We start from the raw sequence: 26917 nt of genomic DNA on the forward strand, positions 1-26917 counted from the left end.
AATTAACAATGAATAAAAAAGTGAAAAGCAGTTTCAATTAATATAGATGAAAGATAAAAAGGGTAAACAAATAATTAATAAAATATGGCATTTTGGAAAGGAAGTTGTTGGAGAATCAGAGAATTCTGCTGTAGGTCGCGGGGAGCCTTGTAGGAGGTAAGCACTCCCAAGTTTAGATTAAAAATTGAGGTAAAAAATACATAGTTGTTTCAGGTCCTAATTACAGAATCCCAGTAGGGTTGCCATCTGGACGATATAGGACTATATTAACCAAATAGTATATACTAAACAAATCGAAAATAAGTATGCAGTAATTAATAATAAATAGTGATATATAATTCGCAAATATTTCATAAAAACTTGATTTGTGCAATAAATGTTTAAATGATAAAAATGATAAAGAATTTTTATAGAGAAATATTTAATTTTGGGCCAAACTGCTTTTTTACAAGATTCTTGCATGGGGGAAAGGGGAAATGGCCCACAAATTTGTAATTTCTAAATTTCATCGCTGAAATTCCCTCTATGTTGCCATAAGGACCGATAGGGACCATAAAAATTGATATCCTTCATTCCCCCATCCAGAAATACAGGCTTATAAAAGGCCTTTATAGACATCGTATAGGCCTATCCAAAATGAGAACTCAAATCAATAAATATGAATTTTGAGAAGGGGTATTAAATGAACTTTTAACAGGAAGAGGGTATATAGAATTCGCTTTTTTACAAGTGTTCCAAGGTTTCCTATTTAGACTGACTCTGGTGAGCCACTCTATCCAAAATATTTGCGAATAATTAGCCTTAAACAAGAAGAAAGGAGAAATTAACAGGAGGCCAAAAGGCTTTTCCTGTTGGAAGGGATCCTAATAATAATAGAAAGCTTGCAGGCCCTAATTACTAAAATTTTCCTATGAATCAAAACACTCATATAATATCATAAGCCAAATATAAGCCTAGAAAAAAATATCTTATTTATAGAAAGATTTAAGTAAAACACGTTAGAAAATTCTTCAACAGACAGGGAAGCCTTGATACGAAAAACGAGATGTTTTAAGGGTAGTAATAAAATAAAATAATAATAAAATAAAATTCATAGAGTTGGCCTAAGATTTCCACAAACAGAAGAATAGGTCTAAAATAGCGCTACATAAACAAGCATAAATTAACTAATTATAGCAAAAACAGTACACAAAGTTAGGTCCAACTTACACAGTAAAATCAAGGAATTGAATTCAAAATAAATACATTATTTGTGGTTGCCTGAGCAGCTGTACAAAATCAAGAATTAAATATTGTCAACACAAAAAAAGCCAAAATTATTGTTGCAAAATTCCTAGCACGGTCACTTAACGCTTTTCGGATTGCCTTTTTTTAGGTTACATTCAGATGCATTTAGCAACACTGCTTCTTGGGAACATTTCTTTTTACTAATAAGTCGGATTTTAAAAACATTGTTCAGTAAGCAGAATGGTGGCATTTTGACAAGGCTATACTCCCATTTTTGGAGGAGGGGATATTTAAGTCTCTCCCCTCAAACAATTTTCAAAAGAGAGGTTTCAATATTTCTTAAAAATCATGGAACGCAATTAAAATGATTTAAAAACTTAATTTCAATATTTACTTTTGTGAATATGAATTTTATTCTTTTACGTTAATCTTTTGATTTCCTTTTCTAATAGCATTGAGGATAGGCAGTGATAATTACAAGCGGTTTCTTAAACGGACTTGAATCTGCTTCTTTTCCTTTCTTTTATGAAGAAACCATAAACTGTTAGTTAAGATATTAGCTTACAGTTTAGGTTAAAACAAATTAAAAAGACAAAGAATATTTTCTTCAAACCCCCCTTGCAGTTGTATCCAGGATACATACCTCTTTCTACCCCTCCCAGATAAGAGAAAACTAAAGATCTTTCAGAGCCATTGATCATGCATTGGGCGTCGACATCTCAGTTGCCCGATCTTTATTAGAGGGACATATAACAAGCTTGTCACCCAGGGACAGAGGCAGCAGGGTTTTAGAGAGACAAATAGCAGCCGGGATCGAATCCCGGCCCCATATTGTAAGGTAGAGATTAATTGACACCATAACTGCAGGAAGATATGGAAATAATATTGAGTAACTAATGGCCCGTGTTTGCAAAATTAAATTAAATGTCTTTTTTTGAAACATTAGATAGTTGAGGTATAACAATAATTTCTATCTTCTTGATGGTTTTTTTCGCATCAAGACAATATTTTTCAAGTACCTCCTAAAATTACAATACCTTTCCGTAATATATATATATATATATATATATATATATATATATATATATATATATATATATATATATATATATATATATATATATATATATATATATATATAGATGTGTGTGTGTGTGTATATATATATATATATATATATATATATATATATATATATATATATATATATATATATATATATATATATATATATATATATATATATATATATATATATATATATATATATATATATATATATATATATATATATATATATATATATATATATATATATATATATATATATATATATATATATATATATATATATATATATATATATATATATATATATATATATATATATATATATATATATATATATATATATATATGAAAGCAAAAGAGGAATATTTGTTGACAATGAAACCAAGAACAAAGTAGGATAATCAATATATTTTAGGACTTGTTCTCTGAACCCGTTTTCCGTGGCTATGTTAAAATCAAAATTACACAAAAATAAACAAATAATTTTTCTTAGGTTGTTTTTATGTGATTATGACTAACGTTTAGCCACTAATCACCCCAGAAGTACCCATAATATCTGGCTTTTTTTTACTACTGCTGCAAAAAAACTAGTCGTTCTTTTTTTTATGTCTATAGGTCATATTTAGGTCTATATATAAGAAACTAAAATTTCTCTGTCCGAAAAGCAACACTCTACCCTATACATATTCTACATAACGAACAATATAATCGACATTAATTTTAAGCAAGTTCATTTTTATTTCTATCATATATGCCAACATGAAATATGAAAAAATGAGATATAGTTAAAACTAAGTAATTAAATAAAACACAAACTGACTCAGTGATACTAATTAAGAGATACAATTTAAGAATACGCTTAAGCCTATGTACTCGGCTCTGTCTTAGTCTAAAAGACTGTAAAAATTAAACAATAATTCTACTAGACATCGCTCGACTCCATCTTAATTTTGTCATGATTACTATTCATCTCGAATTCAATGCCAAACTAGACGCTTATAGTTTCAAAAAGGCGCACAAAATTATTATAATAAGGCCAAATGATTGAATCTGATGCCGGTTAAGTGGCTGAAAAATCTTAACTTCATTATTTTTCCTATTCAACTCAAATTCTATACCGAATTCAATGCTTATCATTTCGAAATAACTCAAAAAACTATAAGATAAGGCCAATTGATTCAATACGATATTGGTAAGCTGGGGAAAAAAATCCAAAATTTCGTCATGTTTATTATTCAACTTGAATTTGATGTCAAATTTGATGCTTATCATTTTGGAATAGCTAAAAAAAAAAAAAAAAAAAATTATAAATAATACATACAATTTGAAAATATAATGGCTGAGAATTAAAATACACTTAATACAAAAGGGGCCCCCTTTTAAACAATATTTCAAACGCCATCTATTTCTTTTCAGTTACATAAAAAGTTTCGTGTTTGCTAATCTAATTCTAGCCTTTGAACAATTTAACAGATTTAAATTCAAATGAGATTTCAAATAAAAAAGATATTAGATGTTTATCTCAACAGAGAACATAAATTTTTTACTCTCATCAAACCTATCATTTATGAAAGATTTAAAAAAAACTCTAGGCCAACTTTGCCATCTTAATTGTTATAAACAATTTTCTGTCGGTTCGTGACAACAGAATTGTCATTCATTTCTTATTAATTTAATTAATAATCAATTAGAAAAAATTTGATAGGAACAATTCGCGGGAGCATATTCAGTGGGTGCGTGAAATTTAAAAATGAGACCTTCAAAACTTCAAAAGAAGTTCAAAACTTCAAAAACTTCAAAACCCGATTTCAAACTTCAGAAGAAGTACAAAACGCAATACAAAACTAAAAATCCTCGATAGTTACATCTTAACTTAAGGCATTTGGAAGTTTAATCTTTATTTTTTTTTTATTTTTTTTTTGTGCAAGAGAAATAGGAGATACCAAATCTGAAATGAAGCACAAAACGAATACAAAAATAAAAATCCAAAAATCCTCTTTAGTTACATCTTAACTTAAGACATTTGGAAGTTTTTTTTTGTTTTGTTTTTGTGCAGGAGAAACGAGAGGTACCAAATTTGAAAATGCAGAATTAGACACCCCTTTCAAACTTCAACAGATATACAAAACGTAATACAAAATTAAAAAAAAAACTTTTTTCTTTTGTTAGATATTAGGCTATATGTAATTATTTATAGTTCTGACTTTCATTCTTGGAATTGTTTTTTAACTTCGTTCAGGAAACATGAGACACCCAATCTGGAAACAATGATTTAAAAAAATTCTTTCACAACTTCAAAAAAGTATAGATGCAATAGCAAAACTAAAAATACAGAAACCATTCACAGTTTTTTTTTAATTAGATATATTTGCTCGTACAGGATATACGTGATCTAAAAAAAAAAAAAAAAAAAAAAAAAAGTTTCCATTATTAGTCTATAGGAAATTAGTCTATAGTCTATATCGACATACAACATTTGAAGCATTATAGTCAATAATTAGTCAATAGTCAATTATTAGTCAATAGAAAATTAGTCAACATAAGTGGCTTATCGACACATAACATTTGAAGCAGCCCACATCATAACGATAATGAAAAGAACATAGAAATTGTAGTCGCTTAAAGGACGTATCTGACGTACTTTGAATTCTGACAAAATTGCCAATACCGCCTGTTAAGTTGCATTCTAGGGGGGAGGGGGTTAATTTCTGTTCAACCACACTTCAAACCTCTTGATCTACATTGTTCTGCTAAGCTTCCCTTTGAGAACAGCTTACCAGACTGTTTTGGCAATTACCTCAGAGGTGTGAAAATGTTCGATGCAAACTTTAAACGTAACATAGATGACAATGAATATGGTTATACTAGTTTAAGATAGGCTACTCGGCATGACAAGTTTCTGCACTGCAATTTAAATTTTTGTTGTCACTACAGGTGGTAGCTCGAAACTAGCCCTAAAGCCACCATAGAACATGTGGTGTTTGTTGATTATCTTATGAGGACTAAGTTACTCCGGAGTTGCTAGGAGTTAAGTTCTGAACACACACAGGGGCTATTCCTTCAAAGAACAACTATTTTTGAAAGTAGCGTAGTAGGTTTGATTATTATAGATGGCGGTGGTTATGCTTCAGTTTCTCCTTTAAGTCGAAGTCGTGCAAAATCCTCAAAAATGATGTCATCATCATCGTCAGCTTTATTTAATTTGTCATCATCACTGCAAACAATAAAATAAGACGTTTAATATGGACTTAAAGATAAAAAAAAAACATGAAAAAAAGGTATAAATACACAACTAGATAAATAAGAAAAAGAAACCGGGATGCATAAGAAAATAAAATTGTCTCAGATTTGTCGTTGTCCATCTGACACAGTCTGTTCGACTCTCCTTTTTACCCTCTTAGTATTCCTCTCCTTTACTTCTTCTTTCCCTCTATTTCTCGCATCTTCCCTCCCTTCTGTCTCTACCATACTTTTCATCTAAGTTTTTTTTTTTGGTGCACTTTTTTTATTTCTTCCTGAATCTCCCCTCTCTCTTCGTAATTTCTGAGACTCAAGCTCTCCTTTCTTTCATGATACTTCTCCCTTATCACTTTCTCCACTTCCTCCCCCTCATTCCAACCCAAAATTTTGCAACTTTTACACATCTCTTTTTTGTCTCAGGGCTCCTCGTGGTCCCCTAACTCACTCTTCCTAACAATATCTTTTTGTCTCATATTAAAATTCATATTATCTGTTTTCACTTGAATTCCTCTTTCCCCTCTGTCAATTACCACTTTTCCCCATATTCCCCTAATTAAGATCTCGCTTTTCAGAGTCCGTTGGAACTCTTGTTGAAGATCACTTCCCGCTTCATCTCAATCTGATGTTTCTTTCCCCCGCACACTTTCCATTCCCATACTTCTTTAAACGAAAAAGAAGGGTTATTATAAACAGATATCTAAAACTCATGAACTTCCAAAAAGTATTCATAGAATTGAAAAACTAAAAACCCTAGGCTTTATTACGTGTCCAGGACCCCCTCCCCCCCCCCCTCACTCCACCACGTACGTGTCTAATTTCAAAACATATTTTCTATGGCTACAGAGTGTTACTTGATTTCGTACCGTTAAGTTTCTTTCAATAATGATTCATTACTCTCATAAACATGTTTTCACGCCTAACTAGTCTAGCACACATTACTTGCACCATATGTGAACGGTTACAGTATAAATAATAAAATATAAAACTATTAATTTATAAAAATATAAAATGTATAAATAATAAAACCGTAAAATAGACAAAATAACAGAGCGTGAAGTGTACACACTCCTAGGACCAACCCCAACTTGCCTGGGTGCAGAATGCGCATAGAAGGTAGTTAGAGGCCTCTCAGATCCACACAGGGAATTTTTTTGGCTAAATCAGTACACGCTTCCTCGATTTCTTACAAGGTAAGCATGCCTCTGGAAATACGGCTAAAGATCCACAAAAATTGAAAGCTTTCCCCCTTTCTAACTTTTTTTTTGTATTGCATAATTGTTCCACTTACAGTCACAGATTATGGTTTAATGGCTGCTCCAATACGTATCTTTCTTCCCCCTAGCCCTCTAAGCTTCATGTAAACAAGGTTGGGCAGAAGAAGGTTGCAGTCCCGCTCATAGAGACGGCTGCAGATCTCTGAGATGCGCCATAGGCACCTTTACCACCCCTAGATCTTCAGGAAGAAATCCAGCTGCATGGTTTTACCGCGGCAGAAGTATGGCAAAGGCCCTGCCAACCTAACCTTGGCAGATGCCAGCTAACACGCAGAAGGGGTGCCACCGGACTAGAGATCAATCAGTTAAAAATATTCCCGAAAATTGAGGGAATGGCAGATAAACAAAAACCTTTCTGGCTACGGCATTCAGGCAAGCGACGCGTCACATATACCTCCATGAACCTGACAACAAGTCAACGTTAAAATTTCGACAAACCCTCATTGCGGGTGCTGGAACGTATGTTCAACACAACACCCTACGACTCAAATGGTCATAACAGGAGAATGCAGCACATATTGGGTTGACATTTTTGTTTTCCAGCACAACCTAGCTAAATGGAACTCTAGCTTGTCTCTACCCCTGCCAGCTAATCCGAATTCCATTTGTTCAAATCTAGACCCACCAATTATTCTAGTAATATGAGGGTTTGGCTACTCGTCAGTAGAAGAGCAGCAAAGCTCCTAATTAAATGGCAGCCAGTCTCATCCTGTTTGGCAAAGGTTTGCCCCAAAGGCCACCCGTTCAACATGACTGCCATCGCAGTCTATGCACCAGCAAGAGTTTCAGACATAATTGCGGTCAGCGAGTTCTACGATTCTCTGTTTCGGTCATCAAGAACAGTCTCAAAGCGTGATCTACTCATCCTACAAGGTGGTTTTAAGGCCCATTTTTGAAGTCGTGAGATACATCGCAAAGAAGCAGTCGGAAGATCTGGATTGGACAGCGGGTAGAAACGTTGAAGGAGACTCAGCAGCAAAACTTTGAATCGACAAACACACTGTTTCTGCGCAAACTATTCCAGAGGATCAGCTGGCGCTCTCGGGACGAAAAGCCTAATCTAAACTTGATTACCTGCTGACACCCTCCCGATCGCATGGATCTATACCGAATTATAGAGCGTACCACAGAGTCAACACGGGATCGAAGAACTGTTTTGATCATATGCTGCTAAAAGCTTCTCTAACCTTAAATTTACTTCCAAAAAGCAAACGTAACCTCCTCCGAGAGGCTGGCGTTTTCAGGATATGACACTCGAAAAAAAGTTTTTTTTTTTAATTATCCTATTTATTTAACACCCTGTCCACGGACAGAGATAAAGGAACAATCAGCATCAACATACAAGACCAGTGGAGAAAAATCAAGACGCCTCTGAAAGAGTTCCCGGAAGGCAAAACTGGAAGCGGAAAAAGTGGATCTCAGAAGAAAACATCAGGCAATCAAACCAAAAACAACAGATTGGAGATAAAGTCCACAGTATTCAAAGCACTAAGAAAATAATTCCATAAATCCGTCCGGCGCGACAGACAAAGCTACTGGGGCCACATGGCAGCGTGGGGAATATGTACAAGGCTGTTAAGTCACTCAGATCCCAGGAACCTTTACCAAATTCTAAAAAAAGAAGCGGCCAGGAAAAGTAAAAAAAAAACCTACAGGAGGGGGGGGGGCAAAGATGGAATGAAAAGAAAAGATGATATAATTGTAAGAGAGTAATGCCACTTCCAGGAGCCGCCGAACACTAATTACGACATTCCTCCAGCTCAAAAGCTTTCCAGTAGTTGTGCCATTACGCCCTAGCCAAGCATACCTAATCCTAGTTCTATGCTACCTAGTCAAACTCTTAGCTAGCAGCATCGTCACTGCTTATACATCTTCAATACAAGAGACCAAAGAGGCAATCAAGAAGTTGAGAAATGAAAATGCAAGAGGCATTGATTTTACCCTGGATGAAGTCTACAAAGCTGCTTCTATTCCTGATGAGAAACTCCATTTACTCTTCTTCTAAATTTGGTTTCAGGAACAGCTTCCCCACGAATGGCAGAACTTGGCTATAAATTTCAATTCTTCAAGAAAGGCACCGATCTAAATTCAAAAATTAGAGGAATTTCAGAGATACACTTCGCTGCAAAGATCTTTGCAAATATCCTGCTTGACCGATTCTGCTAAGCTCACAACTAAAAAAAAACAAAAAACAAAACATCCCAATCAATCTGGACTTCAAGCCAGTATGGGCTGTATTGACTAACTCTACCCCGAGACAGATTTTTGATCACAGAGGTAAGCATCAACAAATCACCGCTGCGGTCTTCTTCGATTTCATTACGGCCTTCGATTCAGTCATCCGAGAAGGAACTTGGAATGCAATGGAAGGAGATGGTATCGCACTCAGGTCTTCCGACTCATTCAGGCTTGATATTGAATCCTGCCTCCAGGTCTATGGAAAACTCACCCCACTATTCAATATAGACTTAGGTTTGAGACAAGAATGCGCATTTTCTCCCAAATTATTCGCCTTTGCTGTTGATTCGATAATGAAAAAAAAAGAAAAGAAAAAAAAAACTTTGAAGAATTCAAGGTTAGCCCTGGTTTCAGTGCCACCAACCTTGATTATGCTGGTGATATTGCACTTTTTGGTTAATCCATCTATGAAGTCCAGAACATGCTTCTGAAAGTTTCCAAGACTAGAGCTATGTCTAATGCTCCGGGCATAAACTCTACCCTTATAACCCTAAAACTAAGGCAGATCAAAGTGGTCATTAGTTTCAAATGTCTCACATCACACATCAATTTTAACGGTGGATAAAGCGAAGAAACCCGATGATGGATTGTATTAGCCTTTGTTGTTTTCGCGTATATACAGAAGCCGCTTTGGATAAAGAAGAAAATCTACCAGAGGGCAAAATCTGTATTTACGGTTTGATCTGTCTAACTTTACGGCTGCGAGGTGGCCTTTAAAATTTGAGAGGCGTGGGGCCTCAATATTCTATAACTCCAATATCTGAGGAGTAAACTGGAGATAAATCTCAACGACCGAGTCTCAAAAACGGTCATCCACCAGCGGTATGACAAAAACTGTGATATTCCAACTTATTCGGCGCCATCGCTTGTCCTGGGTGGACCGTGCTTGCCGAAAAGCAACAGAAACTTCTACAAATCAATGCCTACATTGTAAACGAGTACCCGCTTGGAGAAAACGTCATGGAGGACAGATCAAAACTCGACCCATGCATCCAAGATCTTTCTTCTAAAAAAATTCAACATTTTGTAAATTGGAGCTTGAAATCTCTACAGTAACGTATTCTGATATAACGAATTTAATAAAGGGATTTTCACTAAGATAAATTGATTGGTTTCATCTTTTTTCAAAAATCAAGTAAATTGCCTCAGATTCGTATCTTTTGGAGGCTAACAATTAACTGAATGAACTTTGTATTTTTAGAATCAGTACAAAAAGCCTATTCTGTTGATGTGTCAATTTTCATCAAAACTCCGTTTTGAGTTTCGGTGAATACTGGCCCAAGTCGCTCTTTACATACAGTTTGTTATCATGAGCTTTTTGAAAAAGATTCTCTAGTGATAGCAATTTCATTTGAACGTCTTCATCTTTTGGAAATCGAAAGAAAGAGGGTTATTTTGACAGTTGAATTGAAAGTTTAAATTTAGTTTTACCTTTGCTATTCTGTACCTTTATTTACATGTTTGAAGATACAAGGAATTTCAGTTCGAGGGGAAGAATTGTCCAGTTATAAGAGAGGTATATTTTACATGGCCATTGCAAAATCAAAACGTGGTATCTATGCAGTTAGGGTGATTTCTGAGTATGGGCCCTTAGAAATGTAAAGACCCCACTTTAGGGCATTTTGAGATCTTGGATATCTGTTGATCTAGGACAGGTAAAATGAAGTTTTCATGAATGAAATGAAAGCCTAAAATATCCCCTTGGAAGCTGTTTTTAAGTCCCATCTATACTCCTTCTGTAGTCTATTATAAGGCTTAGGAAATTACAGTAACACCTGTTATAATCTTGGGAAGCTATACATCTTTCCGTAATTTCAGTTTGAGTCTGATTTTCTTTTACTTTAGGGCGGTTCTTCCCTGGAAAATTTCCTGCGGGCGCCCATAACTTGACCCAACACTATTACGTCTGACCTCCAGCCGATCAGCGGTTTCCAATGACACTGTCGCAGATGGAACCCATCATGGCTCTAAATCATCGCCCCATTAACCCAAAGCCGTAACCCATGGAACTCAGCCTAAAACCTATCGCAAGGAAGAGCTAAATATCTTGTTTCCTGTCCTAAATCTATTTGCAATATGTGTCAGTCGCTATATGTATAATTTTTTTTTTTTTTAGCAGGATAGCTAAGAGAATTAACTAAATTAACAGATGGGACTACTGTCTCATTAGCCTTGAGTGGCACTTCATTAACTACACTTCTTGCATCGATCCCATTCATTTGTGGTAATTATGGTAATTATTCTGAAAAATAGTGGTAATTATTCTGAATTCCGGTGGAGGAGGAACGGGTGGAGGGGGAATGGGCGTTGAAATGGCAGATAAGCCACCTTTCTATCATTCTCTCCTCAGCAAATTACTCACTTACGTCAAAATCACTGGATTAGCCTTGTTAAATATATCCTCCAAAAACAAAAGTCTAAGTCCCCTCATCCCCCCCCCACCGAAAAAATATATTTGAAAGTTTAACTCAATCTTTTGACGATTGAGACAATACTTTGTATGCTTACCAAACCCCCTATGAAATATGTCAATAGTTTTATGTAGCCTACTGACGTATTATGCTGTCTCTATAATGACGTAGTCGCACACGAAAAATTGCATGCTCTCTCGTGATCATCCGAAACCAACTGACTGATCTGATTGTTCAGGCTTCTTGAGAAACTGTTAACCCTCACGGGATCAAAATACGTCAAAATTACAAAATCACTTACGTTGATTTTGAAAATAAAATAAAATAAAACCGCCTTGGTTCTCTTTATGCCCTCCGTAATCAGAGGTACCAATGAATGTAAGTCAACTTCACTAAAGTCAGGGGCGCCAAGTCACAAAAATGTAAAAGGGAAAAATGTATTTTTCAAGATCTTTGGGGGGGGGGGGTATTTTTTATTGTTTTTCGTTTATTTTTTTGAGAGGACCAAAAGCCTTCTCAGGAGGCCTAATTGACACCCAAGACGAGACTTTTAAATAAGTTTATTCGTTTATTACAAAGTAAATAGGCCTACACGCGAATGGCAAATTGTTTACCTTTTTTTGGTAACATTACAGAACCAGACTACAAATGTCAAGTCCGGAAGTGGAACATCCTAATTCTTTTTACAACATAAATGACCAAGATATCCATCCTATCACTTTTCGATTTTTAAAGAAGTTCAAAGCAATATTCAATCTCCAATCGAATGAAACCCCTCCCAATTTTCTACAACTACCCCTTCTAGACAAAGTGGCCAGACAAAAAAAAATCATCGAATCCAAATCGCTCCCCCCCCCCCAAATGGGCGAAATTAATTTACATTTTCATTTTTCAGTATTTCATCTCAGTTGTCATCTCAACATTTTTGTGCATGGCTTAGTAGCCTTTTTAATACAATTATTATTAAGTTATATTATGTAGAAATTATTTAATTTGTGATAAAGTAGCTAATCACTAAAATTAATTTACTGATCATGCAGCTAAACGGTAACCGGCGTTTAAACCCCCCCCCCCTAGGTGATTACCCCTCGGAAAACACCCCCCCCCCGTGGAAAATACCCCCGTGGGAAACAAGGCTTTCCAAATATGAGAATTTTATTTGAGTTTGATTTTTTTAATTTCCGTAAGGGAAGGAATTTTGGTACTTGTGTATTATGCGCCACTCACTTAAGTTTACGCTGTATAACATACGAGAACACACCGGTTTTTTCGTTAGTTTCTTCGTTACTTTAGAAATAAATTTAGGCAATAGATTTGCACATTAGCCCGGGGGGGGGGGAGTACAGCGGGTCTGCATGCAAAATGTGTCTGGTACAATTATTCTGCATATTAGATAGATAGATAGATAAGTATATTTTAAAGCCAAATATACGGTCATGAACACAGTAAAATAACACAAATGAAAGGCAAAATAACACAAACTTTGATCAGCGATCATCATAAAACACTTAAATGTAACACTACATTAACCTAATAATAGTACTTAATATTTGGAAAAACGGCCATTGAAAAAAAAAAACACTTAACACTTGGAAATAACACTTAAATGAAACATTACATTTACTTTATACTGGGATTTTTTTTTATTTTTTTTTTAGTTAACAAAATTTCCAGATACCTCGCTATTCTTTTGTAATTTTTGAGTGGCCATATACCTAGAAAAAATTGTTTTCTGACTTCATGTCCAAATACTTTACCCCCCCCCCCCCCCATGTGCAAAAATATAGCCCAAATTATATATTTCCCATATATGCTATCGCTTGTCTTTGTCTTGTCTCGTGCCAAGCTGAAAAAATAACGATGAAACCGGTTTGTTCTCGAGTTTTACACAGCGTAAACTTCAGTGAGCGGTGCATAATACACAAGCACCAAATTTTTTCCCCTACAGAGATTAAAAAAAATAAAACTCAAATAAAATTATCAAATTTGGAAAGCCTTATTTTCCGCGAGGGGGGGGGTAATCACCGAGAGGGGGGGAGTAAACGCCTAGAGCCCAGGTAAACATAGATTTACCTTTGGGAAGGGGAAATACATCCAACTCGCAATACCCACCAAATCGCTGTTTTGGAAAATACGACGTGATGCTAATAAGGGTTAACAGTTTCTCCAGAGGCCTGAACATCAGATCAATCAGTTGGTTTCGGATGCTTACGAGAGAGTATGCAATTTTTAGTGTAGCAACTACGTCATTATATAGACTACATATTTCGTAGGTGGTTTGGTAAGCATGCAACGTTTTGTCGGAATCGCCAAGAATTTTTTTTGTTGGGGGGGGGAGGAGGGGACTTAGACTTTTGTTTTTGGAGGATATATTTGTCAAGGCTTAGTTTGAGGGAAAAGCAAGTTCAAGAAAATAAGCCTAGACAAGGCTCAAATAAAATACAGTGATGAAAAAGCAGCAATTTCATCATTCATAATAATTATTTATAACTGGAGAATAAACTAAGAAGACACCCGTATATAAATTCAAACACAAACCTTACAGATTTAATGATTTTAATTAAAAAAAAACTCATTTATAATTTATTTAAAAAAAAAAATAATTATGCTTCAATCAAACGCTAAAGAAAAATTAAGTTTAAAAAAAAAAAAACAAAGAAAGCTGACGAATTCCCTACAAGCAACCCAGCATAGTGCAATTGATTCAATCAGAGAAGGTTTTATCTCTCAGTACGATATAACTGGATACAGACGTCTGTTTATAGAGATTTATTTTAAAAAACTTTTTCCACAAAATGGGTCAGATCAATCAGTTGGTTTCGGATGCTTACGAGAGAGTATGCAATTTTTAGTGTAGCAACTACGTCATTATATAGACTACATATTTCGTAGGTGGTTTGGTAAGCATGCAACGTTTTGTCGGAATCGCCAAGAATTTTTTTTGTTGGGGGGGGGGGAGGAGGGGACTTAGACTTTTGTTTTTGGAGGATATATTTGTCAAGGCTTAGTTTGAGGGAAAAGCAAGTTCAAGAAAATAAGCCTAGACAAGGCTCAAATAAAATACAGTGATGAAAAAGCAGCAATTTCATCATTCATAATAATTATTTATAACTGGAGAATAAACTAAGAAGACACCCGTATATAAATTCAAACACAAACCTTACAGATTGACTGATTTTACTTAAAAAAAAACTCAGTTATACTTTATTTAAAAAAAAAAATAATGATGCTTCAATCAAACGCTAAAGAAAAATTAAGTTTAAAAAAAAAAAAACAAAGAAAGCTGACGAATTCCCTACAAGCAACCCAGCATAGTGCAATTGATTCAATCAGAGAAGGTTTTATCTCTCAGTACGATATAACTGGATACAGACGTCTGTTTATAGAGATTTATTTTAAAAAACTTTTTCCACAAAATAAGTTTTTCAAAGAAAAGTAAAGAACACCATTAAACAAAAAATGAGCAAAAATAAAATCAAATAATCTACCAAGCGTGAAACTACCACAAATCAGTATCGATAAATAAATGAAACCCAAAACAAACAGAAATTACAATAATTAACAGAGTCAAACTCAAAACAAACAGAAATTAACATAAGTTGGGCGCAAAACCCCTATGCCTTCCTAAGACCAGAACAAAATTTGCACTTTACTGAAAAAATATAAAAATTTTTTACTTTTATAACTTTAATAAATCAAATAATATTAACATTTTAATTAATAAATATCAGTATATGTATATTAAACTGACAACGCACGTTCATTTGTATTTTTTCAGTAACGTGCAAGTTTTGTTCTGGCCTTGGGAAGGCATAGGGGTTTTGCGCCCAACTTATGTTAATTTCTGATCGTTTTGAGTTTGTCTCGGTTAATTATTCTAATTTTTTGTTTAATGGAGTTCTTTACTTTTCTTTGAAAAACTTATTTTGTGGAAAAAGTTTTTTAAATTAATTTCTGTGCGTTTTATATTGACATTTCAGGGAAAAAGAAAATAATACTTTAAATCTTTGAGTTTTTTAAGACTTTATAGTTTGGCCTGCTATTTGTATGCTGGAGAAAAATTTTCAGCAATTTTTAACAGCATAAACCCTTTTAAAAATCTGGACACAAATAGTACTGTTTAATTTAGTTTCATACCTCCTCTAGTTGGCCTGAAATGGAAAACTTGATACGATTCGCTAAAGAAATCTGTTTACTCTCTTTGATAGCTTGGATACACTTACGCTATTTTAATTTGGTTAAATTTTAAGAGCAGAAATGGGAGGGTTAGCATGGGAGGGTGAGAGTGGAAGGGGCATTAGTTGCCCTAAAATCATTTTAGACTATTAAAAAGGGCATCAGCCCTTTCAATTTTCAATTGAATTAGCCCTTTTCGAAGTTCCCACGACAACTCCTTCGATACGAAGTGCCCTGGTCTAAACAACAACAACAACAAAAAATAATACATTATACCCACATCGATCTTTACAAAAAGGAACTGGGAAAAATAGCACCTGATCAAACTCAAATATCATTAGCACGAGCGATAATTTTGAAATTACTATGCCGGTACGATTTCCTTATCAAGTTGTGTGTCACTTCAACATAAAATTCGAATCTTTAATTTGGTTAAATTTTAAGAGCAGAAATGGGAGGGTTAGCATGGGAGGGTGAGAGTGGAAGGGGCATTAGTTGCCCTAAAATCATTTTAGACTATTAAAAAGGGCATCAATCCTTTCTATTTTTAATTGATTTAGCCCTTTTCGAAGTTCCCACGACAACTCTTTCGATACGAATTGCCGTGGTCTAAACAACAACAACAACAAATAATAATACATTATACCCGCCTCGATTTTTACTATAAAAATGTCAAGCCTTCCCATCTCAAAATTTTGATTGGTTGTGGGGGGGATTGAGGGGCGGGGGGGGGGGGCTAGTTGCCCTCCAATCACTTTCAACTATTAAAAGGGCACTAAAACTCTCAATTTCCAATCGAATGAGCCCCTTTCGAAGTTTCTACGTATGCGCGCTGCCTATGATTATAAAAAAATATATAAATTCACAAAATTTCGAACATCTTACTATTCATACATGTCTGAATCCAACTAGCAACAATAATTGGTACCAGTGTGATTTATCACGCTGATATTTCCCATGCATTTTCAATTTCTTGATTTCGTCAACATCGATTCAGTTTACGGGTATTAAGTTGAAACAAAAGAGTGACGTATGTCAAGTGCATGGTAAATATATAACTCGCGCCATATATTTGCTCATTAAGGGGGTAAGTAAAGTGAAGCGCTTTTTTGAATGATATAAGTAAGTGTTTTAGGGTTTTTAAGTTGTTTTTAGAATTTTATAGTGTTTTCTTCTTAACAGCCCCAACTGATACCCAACAATTAAATGAATGATTCGCTAACGAATAAATTAAAGTAAATAAATGATGAATGAATTATCTTACGTATCTAGCTGAATCTTACTGTACTGTAAAACCTCATTTCCCCCTTTTTAGAATGCTATCAGATGATAAAAGCAATAAACCGAAGTAATTAGTTTGCATACGAGTAAACAAACTTTCTCAAAAACTGATTAATTTCTCCTCTCGCAGGTGACAAAAAGGAACTGGGAAAAATAGCACCTGATCAAACTCAAATATCATTAGCACGAGCGATAATTTTGAAATTACTATGCCGGTACGATTTCCTTATCAAGTTGTGTGTCACTTCAACATAAAATTCGAATCTTTAATTTGGTTAAATTTTAAGAGCAGAAATGGGAGGGTTAGCATGGGAGGGTGAGAGTGGAAGGGGCATTAGTTGCCCTAAAATCATTTTAGACTATTAAAAAGGGCATCAGCCCTTTCAATTTTCAATTGAATTAGCCCTTTTCGAAGTTCCTACGACATCTCCTTCGATATGAAGAGCCCTAGTCTAAACGACAGCAACAACGAAGAAAATACGTTGTACCAACTTTGACCTTTACTCTAAAAATTTCAAGCCTTCAATTCACTTTTGAATATCAAAAAGGGTACTAGGCCTTTCGATTTCCTTCCCAATGAACCCTTTTAGAAACGAAAATGCTTTCTATAAAAATTTTATATACCGCCAGGGCATAAATTACAACCCTTACCCTAAGGTCTGTTAGGATGGTTGTCATCCTCTATGACCAAATTTCCAGAACTTTCAACTACGTTAAACAACATGGCTATCTCAAAATTTTGATTGGATTTGTTTGGGGAAATGGTGGGCGTGAGAGGGGTGTTAGTCGCCTTCCAATCACTTTCGACCATTAAAAAGGGCAAAAGCCACTCCAATTTCCAATTGAATGAGCGCTTTTCGAAGTTTCTATGACAACTTCTTCGATACGAAGTGCCCTGCTCTAAAGGAGAAAATTAATAAATAATACATTGTGCCAACATCGTTCTCATATGCCCCCTAGGCATAACTTAAAATCCTTGCCCTGAGGGTTGTAGGGGAGTGTCCTCCTCTTTACTTAGTCCCCGTTTCTTGTCTCGTTCTCGAGTGTCCCCGTTCTTTACTTAGGTAGCGCGATCGTGCTGCCCATGATTTATACAACTTTCTATATAAACCTTATATGCCCCCAGGGAAAAACTTACGACCCTTGCACTGAGGCCTCTGAGGGGGTTATCATCCTAAAAGACCTAATTTCCAGAACGTTTAACTACGTTGAACAAAATGGATATCTCAAAATTTTGATTTGATGTGTTTTGGAAAATGGTGGGCGTGAGAGGGGCGTTAGTCACTATCCAATCACTTTCAACAATTAAAAAAGGCAATAGCCCTTTCAATTTCCAATTGAATGAGCCCTTTTGGAGTTTCTACGACAGCGCTTGCAATAAAAACCTTATATGCCACAGGGCCTAATTTACAAACAGTGACCTGAGGGCTGTGGAAGGGAGTGTTGTCATCCTTAAAGACCTAATTTCCAGAACTTTCAACCATATTTAATAAACTAGCTACCTCAAAATTTTGAGTGGATGTGTTTGGTGGGCGTGAGAGGGGGGTTTGTTGTCCTCCAATGCCTTTTGACTATTGAAAAAGGTACTATCCCTTTGTATGTCCAATCAATTAAACACTTTTTCAGGTTACTACCATAAAGATTTCAATAAAAACCTTATGTACCCCCAGGGTATAACTTATAGTGCTTGCCCTGAGAGTTGTGGGGGAGTGTCCTCCTCAAAAATATATTCTATCTGGAAATCAACTACGCTGAACAAAATGGCTATCTAAAAATTTTATTGGATGTGTTTGGAGGAATGATGGACGTGGGGGGAAGGGCTAGTTGCCCTCCAATCACTTTCGACTATTAAAAAGGGCACTAGCCCTTTGAATTTCAAATCAAATGAGTTTTTTTGAATTTTCTAAGACAACAACTTCTTTAAAAACATTATATTCCCCCAGGGCATAAATTAAAACCCTTGCCCTGAGGGTCGTAGGGGAGTGTTCTCCTTAAAAACATGTTTTCTATCTGGAATTCAACTACGCTGAAAAAAATGGATATCTCAAATATTTGCATGGGTTGGGTTGAGGGAAATGATTTGCGTGGGGGGGGGGCTATGGGCCCCCCAATAATTGTCGACTATTAAAAAGGACACTAGCCCTTTGAGTTTCAAATCGAATGAGTCTTTTTTGAAGTTTTTAATACAACATTTTCTATAAAAACCTTATATGCCTTCAGGGCATAATTTAAAACCTTTGCCATGAGGGTTGTGGGGGAGTGTCCTCCTCAAATACATATTTTCTATCTGGAAATCAACTACGCTGAACAAAATGGCTATCTCAAAATTTTGATTAGATGTGTTTAGGGGAATGATGGGCGTGGGGGGGGGGGTTAGTTGCCCTCCAATCACTTTCGACTATTAAAAAGGGTACTAGCCCTTCGAATTTCCAATCGAATGAGCCTGTTTTGAAGTATCTACTACAACGCCTTCTATAAAAACCTTATATGGCCCCAGGGTATAACTTAAAACCCTTGACCTCAGGGTTGTGGGGGAGTGTCCTCCTCAAAAACATATTTTATATCTGGATATCAACCACGGTGAACAAAATGCCTCTCTCAAAATTTGGATTGAATGTGTTTGGGGGACTCAGGGACGTGGGAAGGGCTAGGTGCCCTCCAATCACTTTCGACTATTAAAAAGGGCACTAGCCCTTTGAATTTCCAATCGAATGAGTTTTTTTGAATTTTCTATGACAACAACTTCTTTAAAAACATTATATGCCCCCAGGGCATAAATTAAAACCCTTGCCCTGAGGGTCGTGGGGGAGTGTTCTCCTTAAAAACATGTTTTCTATCTGGAATTCAACTACGCTGAAAAAAATGGATATCTCAAATATTTTGATTGGATGTGTTTGGGGAAATGATGGGCGGGGGGGGGGGGGCGCTAGTTGCCCTCCAATCACTTTAGACTATTAAAAAAGGCACTAGCCCTTAGAATTTCCAATCGAATGAGCCTTTTTTGAAGTTTCTACGACAACGCCTTCTATAAAAACCTTATATGCCTTCAGGGCATAATTTAAAACCCTTGCCATGAGGGTTGTGGGGGAGTGTCCTCCTCAAAAACATATTTTCTATCTGGAAATCAACTACGCTGAACAAAATGGCTATCTCAAAATTTTGATTGGATGTGTTTAGGGGAATGATGGGCGTGGGGGGGGGGGGGTTAGTTGCCTTCCAAACACTTTTGGCTATTAAAAAGGGTACTAGCCCTTTGAATTTCCAAACGAATGAGCCTGTTTTTAAGTTTCTACTACAACGCCTTCAATAAAAAACTTATATGGCCCCAGGGTATAACTTAAAACCATTGTCCTGTGGGTTGTGTGGGAGTCTCCTCCTCAAAAACCTATTTTCTATCTGAAAATTAACTACGCTGAACAAAATGTCTATCTCAAAATTTTTATTGGATGTGTGGGGGAATGATCGGCGGGGGGGGGGCTAGTTGCCCTCCAATCCCTTTCAACTATTAAAAGGGCACTAAAACTCTCAATTTCCAATCGAATGAGCCCCTTTCGAAGTTTCTACGTATGCGCGCTGCCTATGATTATAAAAAAATATATAAATTCACAAAATTTCGAACATCTTACTATTCATACATGTCTGAATCCAACTAGCAACAATAATTGGTACCAGTGTGATTTATCACGCTGATATTTCCCATGCATTTTCAATTTCTTGATTTCGTCAACATCGATTCAGTTTACGGGTATTAAGTTGAAACAAAAGAGTGACGTATGTCAAGTGCATGGTAAATATATAACTCGCGCCATATATTTGCTCATTAAGGGGGTAAGTAAAGTGAAGCGCTTTTTTGAATGATATAAGTAAGTGTTTTAGGGTTTTTAAGTTGTTTTTAGAATTTTATAGTGTTTCCTTCTTAACAGCCCCAACTGATACCCAACAATTAAATGAATGATTCGCTAACGAATAAATTAAAGTAAATAAATGATGAATGAATTATCTTACGTATCTAGCTGAATCAGGTTGTCATCTATTGGTGGGCTCTGGTTCGATAGATGGCTCTCGCAGTTGTTTTCCTGTATGCTTTTTCGAGATGTCGGTGGGCTTTCTTCGACAGGTTTGGGATGCATGAGGAAAAAAGGTAGCTCCGCTGATAACTCTCTATATAATTCAAAAGGTTATTCAATTTATTTAATTGTGTTTAATTATGTATTTATAGCATTCATTTCTTGTCTCTGTTTGACTTTATTTATGGTCTAATTCAATTTATTTGTTAGACTATAATGTTGAAATAATATTGTCCCTTTATAAGGTCCGATTCAATCATTATTTACTTTCAATAAGTTTTCGTAAATAAATTGATAATAAAAAAATACCATTAAAATTAAAACAAATTAGCAACAAACTTATTGCGCATTTCATGGTTAAAAAAGCCACAAATAAATTTAGTTTAAAACCAAAGTTTATAAATAACTTTATATAAATAACAAAGTTTAGAAATTTATAAATAATTATGAGCAATTTTGAAAGGGATCTTGATTGAATCAGGTTTGAGCTAACATCTGCTTCAACAGAATTCGATAAATAATGTTAAGAATATTGAAGAATATAATTTTATGTGGTTAAATTAGTTAAACAGTGGTTGCTAAAACCTAACACTTTAATACTTTCACAGACAATATTCATTATTAATTTCTAATTGTCTAATTTTTGACAATCTTTATTTGAAATAATTATTTGGAAAAAAACTGAAAACGCATCAAAATTTATCTACGTGAATATTTATTAGTTTTTTACCTCTTGAAGAAATTTTCGCATTGGGCGTGGTAAACCCGTCCCCTCCCCCTGGATAAGGCCTTTCATATAAAATACCAAAAGGCAAAGTTCTTGCTCTTTTACCAGATTTTTTAAATAATAGATAAGAATAATATATAAAAAATAATATATAATAGATAATACTGTATTATCAATTATAAACGGTTGGGTAAACTGAAAGTTCCCGTGACTTAGTATTGATTTAATTTTCTACTTGATTTCTTTCTTCGTTAGATTAATTAAAAAAACTCTTTCCCACAAAATAAGTTTTTCAAAGAAAAGTAAGGAACTCCATTAAACCAAAAATGAGCAAAAATAAAATTAAATAATCTACCAAGCGTGAAATTACCAGATCTCAGCATCGAGAAATAAATGAAACCCAAAACAAACAGAAATTTTCAAGCAGAATTTTTTTTTGCCAAAAAAAATATCGATGTTTAATTTTCAAAAAGTCTTGACAATCTCGAAAAAAATAGATAGTAGCCTTTTTCAAAATCAGCACACAAAACTAATAAACATAAGCTTGCATAAAAACAATCGTGTACATTTGTGTTATTATTATACACTAAATAAACATAGTTATTGCTATAATAATTTGCGTTATTATTTGGGCTTAAAAACATACCGAGAACTTACAGCTATACATGTGATGTAAACTTTTACGCCTGTTATCTCGTTCGATTTTATTTGAGAAACTACTGACCCTTACTACTTGTTTGATTCTGTTCTGTGAAAGTAAAAGGTTCTTTATATCAAAAATAGTTTTCACTCCTGTGCCCATTACCCTTGAAAGGGAATACATTATACTATTTACACCTGCTAATCCTAAACCATACTTTCGTAGCACTTATTTAAAAAAAAATTTCAAATTAATTAAATGGACTTACCCTCCAAACAGAGCCTAGAATTAACTTTGACTTTGTATTGAACAATAATTCCTAGACTCTCCTTGTGTGTTTTTTCTGTTATTCTGGAGAATTTGTTATTCTGTTATTCTGTTTTTTACTGTTATATATATATATATATATATATATATATATATATATATATATATATATATATATATATATATATATTAGATAAATTTCATGATTATAATATGTGTTCTTATTATTCATTATATAACGATAATTATTATTAAAATAACTTTTGTTATTATTTGGGCTTAAAAACCAACGGAGAACCTACACCCATAAATGTGATGTAAATTTTTCCGCTGGTTATCTCGTCCGATTTTACTTGAGAAACTACTGACCCTTACTACTTGTTTGATTCTGTTCTGTGGAAGTAAAAGTTTCTTTATATTAAAAACAGTTCTCACTCCTGTGCCCATTACCCTAGAAAGGGAATACATTGTACTATTTACACCTGCTAATCCTAAACCATAATTTCGTAGTATTTATTTAAAAAAATTCAAATTAATTAAATAGACTTACCCTCCAAACGAACCTAGAATTAACTTCACTTTGACTTTGTATTGAACAATTATTCCTAGACTTTCCTTGGGTGTTTTTTCCGTTATTCTAGAAAAAAAAAATAAGTTAAAAATTACAAACACAAATAAAAATTAGCAAGAAACTCAATTTAGTAAAAACTAGTTCAAATAACTTATTTAACGATTTCACATATCATAAATTTTTCAAACATAAACTTTAAACACTGCCAGGGTAGAGTATCCAAATTAGGGGCGATATAGTCATTAAGGAAATTGGTTTTGTTAAACGATATGGAGCTTCATGAGGGAGTCGGGGGGTTAAGACCGAAACTTTGAATAATCAGAATAGAGGAGGAGCATGTGCAATAGTGTTGGTCTCGGGCGGCTTGTTGCTGCAGTGAGTTTTTAGTAGTAGTAGTAACAGTAATAGTAGCAGTAACAGTAGTAACAGTAATAGTAACCGTAGTAGCATATATTACGAGTAGTGAGAATATAATAACAACTGTACGATATTTTCAAAACGTGCAAAATTTCATCCCCCTCCGACTTTATCTTCATGGGTAAAAGTGGGCCGGAAGTTTCGACCCTCCGACCACAGCCCCCCTTTAACGTTGTCCGATTGGGCTGAAATTTAGTAGTTGGGCTTTTCTAGGGCCTGGGAGCTTATCCTCTAAATTTCAGCTCGATCCGATCACTCCTTCCCTGTTTTCCAAAAACCAAATATCAAGTTTTGTGGGGATTTGCTTGCGTCAAAAATAGATTCCACATACTAAAAATACAATTACAATTGTGTGTCTTTGGTGCATGTTTAGCAGACATAATATAAAAGATTTCACGACACTCCCAATCAGCACTTCTACGTTATATGCTGACGAATAAACACGCATAGAACCCATCGATACCGACGAAACGTTATTAATAGGATCGTACCCAACACACAGACAAATGTGTTATACTGCGTAACGATATTGCTATTTGTTCCATCCCAGTCACTGGTGTGCCACAAGGAACAATCACTATGTTAATCTGGTTAGCATGCTTATAAAGGATTTTACAACATTCCTCCATTATATGAAGATGACTAAAAATCAACAAGACACATCGCTGAGGATGAAAATTAGCCGACTACTGACCTGATTATGCCCTTGGCTAACAACCTGATTCTAGAATTCAAACCCTACAAACAAGAATGTTGTAACCTGCTGTACACTGCAGAAGGTCATCACTACCCCATCTTGCTGGTGAATAAGACTTGAGGTAATTTAATCAAATATGAAACTAAAAGTGAACAATCGAAATCAAATCAAAGCCTAAAACGTGAAACTAAAAATAGTACAAAATGTATTCTCTTAAACCAAAGAATAAGTCAATAGGTAAAAGACATATGACAATAACAAGAAATGCAATAAAATAGATAATTAAATTGAAATATAAAAATATATAAAAGCAGTCACATAGAAGAAGTTCGTAGATGTTACTTACATAGTAGATGAGGCTAAGTTAGTATCTTCATGTTTAAGTTGGCCATCTAGGGCAAGACCACGTTTGTCTTTATTTGAAGCTAAAGATGGGGTTAGGTAATACACTTTGGATAAGTTAAAACCAGGTTGCACAGGACAGCCATCCCTAAAATTATGAAAAAAAATAAAATAAATGGAATGTTCAGTAAATGGTATCGAATAAAGTATCGATACTCCAATACAGCTGAAACCTTCAATGAAGTTTTTCTTCGGCCATAAGCCAATACATTTCAGCAGTCGTCGAAAATCTGCTAATTTCCTGTCACGGCGATACTGAACCACACATATTTGGGCTTTGTTTTGCTCATTTCTTTCGGCTTTATGGAGGTATTATCATATATAAAATAGCAAACTCTCTTACACTGTTATAGCCATAATTAGGATTCCATTCTAGTCACTTTACTTTGGGAGCTTATATCTGACAGCTACCTTCCCATTTTTATAGATGTTTGTCGAATTAAAACTAAACTACAATTAATTTACTCCAATTTCAAATTAGATCTAATTTACTACGATTTGATACAATTTAATACTGAATCCTCCATGAATCCACAAAATTGCTCAAATTGACACTATCCATTTTTCTGGGGAGGGGGTTATTTGGAAGGAGGGAAAAAGAAAGGCAGGATATTTATGTGACAACCCTAAGGAAGTATAAAAAAAATAACCATAGATTTGAGGCCAAAACGAAAGAAATCCAACTTCGGCTTTAAAACAGGGCATTGGTGGTGGCATCAACATCATACAGAGGATAATTTCTGCCAGGTTTTGGTTCTAACGTCACTCTTACACTGGAAGACAATGCTTACTTTCATTTAAAGGAAAACTTGTATTTACAATTTGTTTCTGGACATTTTCTTATACACTATTCAGAGCTATACTAGCTATATCTCTGAATATGGAAATATTCAGATGAATCAAAATTTTCGGGCACTTCTTGTTCAGATTATCGAATCAAATTTGCCTTTTATTATTGCCATCCCCCCAACCAAAAAAAATATTGCGTACATAAGACACGAGTTCCTAGAGAAGGCAATACGTTCTAAATTGCCATTTTTTGCATGAAACTATTCCCATTACTACAGAAAGCGTTTTATCCGTTTTTTGAAATGTGTATATGGGGTCAATCAGAATCCAATGCAATAGCTGTGTCGTTTGCTAGGTTATAATTACCTCGAGGGGCTAGGTTTAAGGAAATATTTAAGGGAAACTAGAACTTCTTGGGAGGGTGTAAAGAGGGAGACTTTGAATTACGATGGAGAAGCAGTATACCTAGCTTTGTTGGCCTCAGATGGCATGATGCAGCAGTGAGCTTTCAGTAGTAGTATATGGGGTGCTTAAAAAACTATGCCACTTATAAAAAAAAATCAAAAACGTCAAAACGTGCAAGCCAAAAACATTTCATTCTTTTTACTACCTTAGAATTATCATTATTTAAAACTTGTAATTTATCAAATTCATAAAAAAAAAAATGTATATATAAATAATTTCATTTCAAATGTTTTTTTAATTACTGTTTTTATGCCATAGTTTGAGCCGGTAAAAAAAAATTACAACCTTTTTTGAAATTGTGAGTAATTAAAAACATCTTATTGACTGACTTGACTTCGCTTAAATAAACCTAAACCAATCTGGCTTAAACTTTGCTTAACTGAAACTCACTGCACTTAAACTAAGCTTAAATTAAACTGCCCTAAACAGATCAGTCAGGTGGAGTCCTACTTTTAGTTCTTCTTAGTGGCTAAAAATTTCATACAGAAACAAAATATAACCAATTAAGCTTTGAAAAAGCAGGTTATTTGGCTATTCATTCTTATTTCCCATTAAGGAATAAAGTGGTTGTTCTACAGAAATACTCCACAAATGTTAACTAATTATATTAAAGTCAATTTTTATATTTACATTAAATTATGTTTTTTATATAATTATCGATATATTTATTACATATATTTTTTTTAATATAATTATTTATAATATAATATGATATAGTGTAATATTTTAAAATATGTTCGGTAATTCAATACAATAAATATTGAAATATATTTTAAATATATTTGTTAAATATATTAACGTGTTTAGTTCATATATATTTCATAATATTTAAATTTTCTCATTGGCACGAGTTTGAAAACAAAAAAAAATGAGTTATTCGATCAAGTTAACTCTGAACCTACTCTCTAATTCATACTCTGCTCTACTCTCTTTCGATACTCTACTATAATATTCATA

At 34.5% G+C, this 26917-nt stretch overlaps 2 protein-coding genes across 2 annotated transcripts in view; one reads left to right on the top strand and one right to left on the bottom strand.

Moving 5' to 3' along the window:
• The window catches only part of LOC148949128 (uncharacterized), a 90886-nt gene extending 79866 nt beyond the window's left edge, over positions 1 to 11020 (top strand). The window contains exon 3 of the mRNA XM_089093185.1: positions 10896 to 11020. Coding sequence (XP_088949311.1) covers positions 10896 to 10960 — 65 coding nt within the window. The 3' untranslated portion in view covers positions 10961 to 11020. The remainder of the gene's footprint in view (positions 1 to 10895) is intronic.
• Positions 2672 to 26917, bottom strand: part of krz (beta-arrestin protein kurtz) — an 82231-nt gene continuing 57985 nt past the window's right edge. The window contains exons 8-11 of the mRNA XM_089093187.1: positions 24651 to 24794; positions 23170 to 23256; positions 20924 to 21079; positions 2672 to 5512 (exon numbers count right to left, since the gene is read on the bottom strand). Of these exons, the coding sequence (XP_088949313.1) occupies positions 5419 to 5512; positions 20924 to 21079; positions 23170 to 23256; positions 24651 to 24794 (481 nt within the window). The 3' untranslated portion in view covers positions 2672 to 5418. The remainder of the gene's footprint in view (positions 5513 to 20923; positions 21080 to 23169; positions 23257 to 24650; positions 24795 to 26917) is intronic.

The sequence above is a fragment of the Artemia sp. Qi Xiang Cuo genome, chromosome 8 (genome assembly GCF_049724085.1).
Source record: "Artemia sp. Qi Xiang Cuo chromosome 8, ASM4972408v1, whole genome shotgun sequence".
Lineage (NCBI taxonomy): Eukaryota > Metazoa > Arthropoda > Branchiopoda > Anostraca > Artemiidae > Artemia > Artemia sp. Qi Xiang Cuo.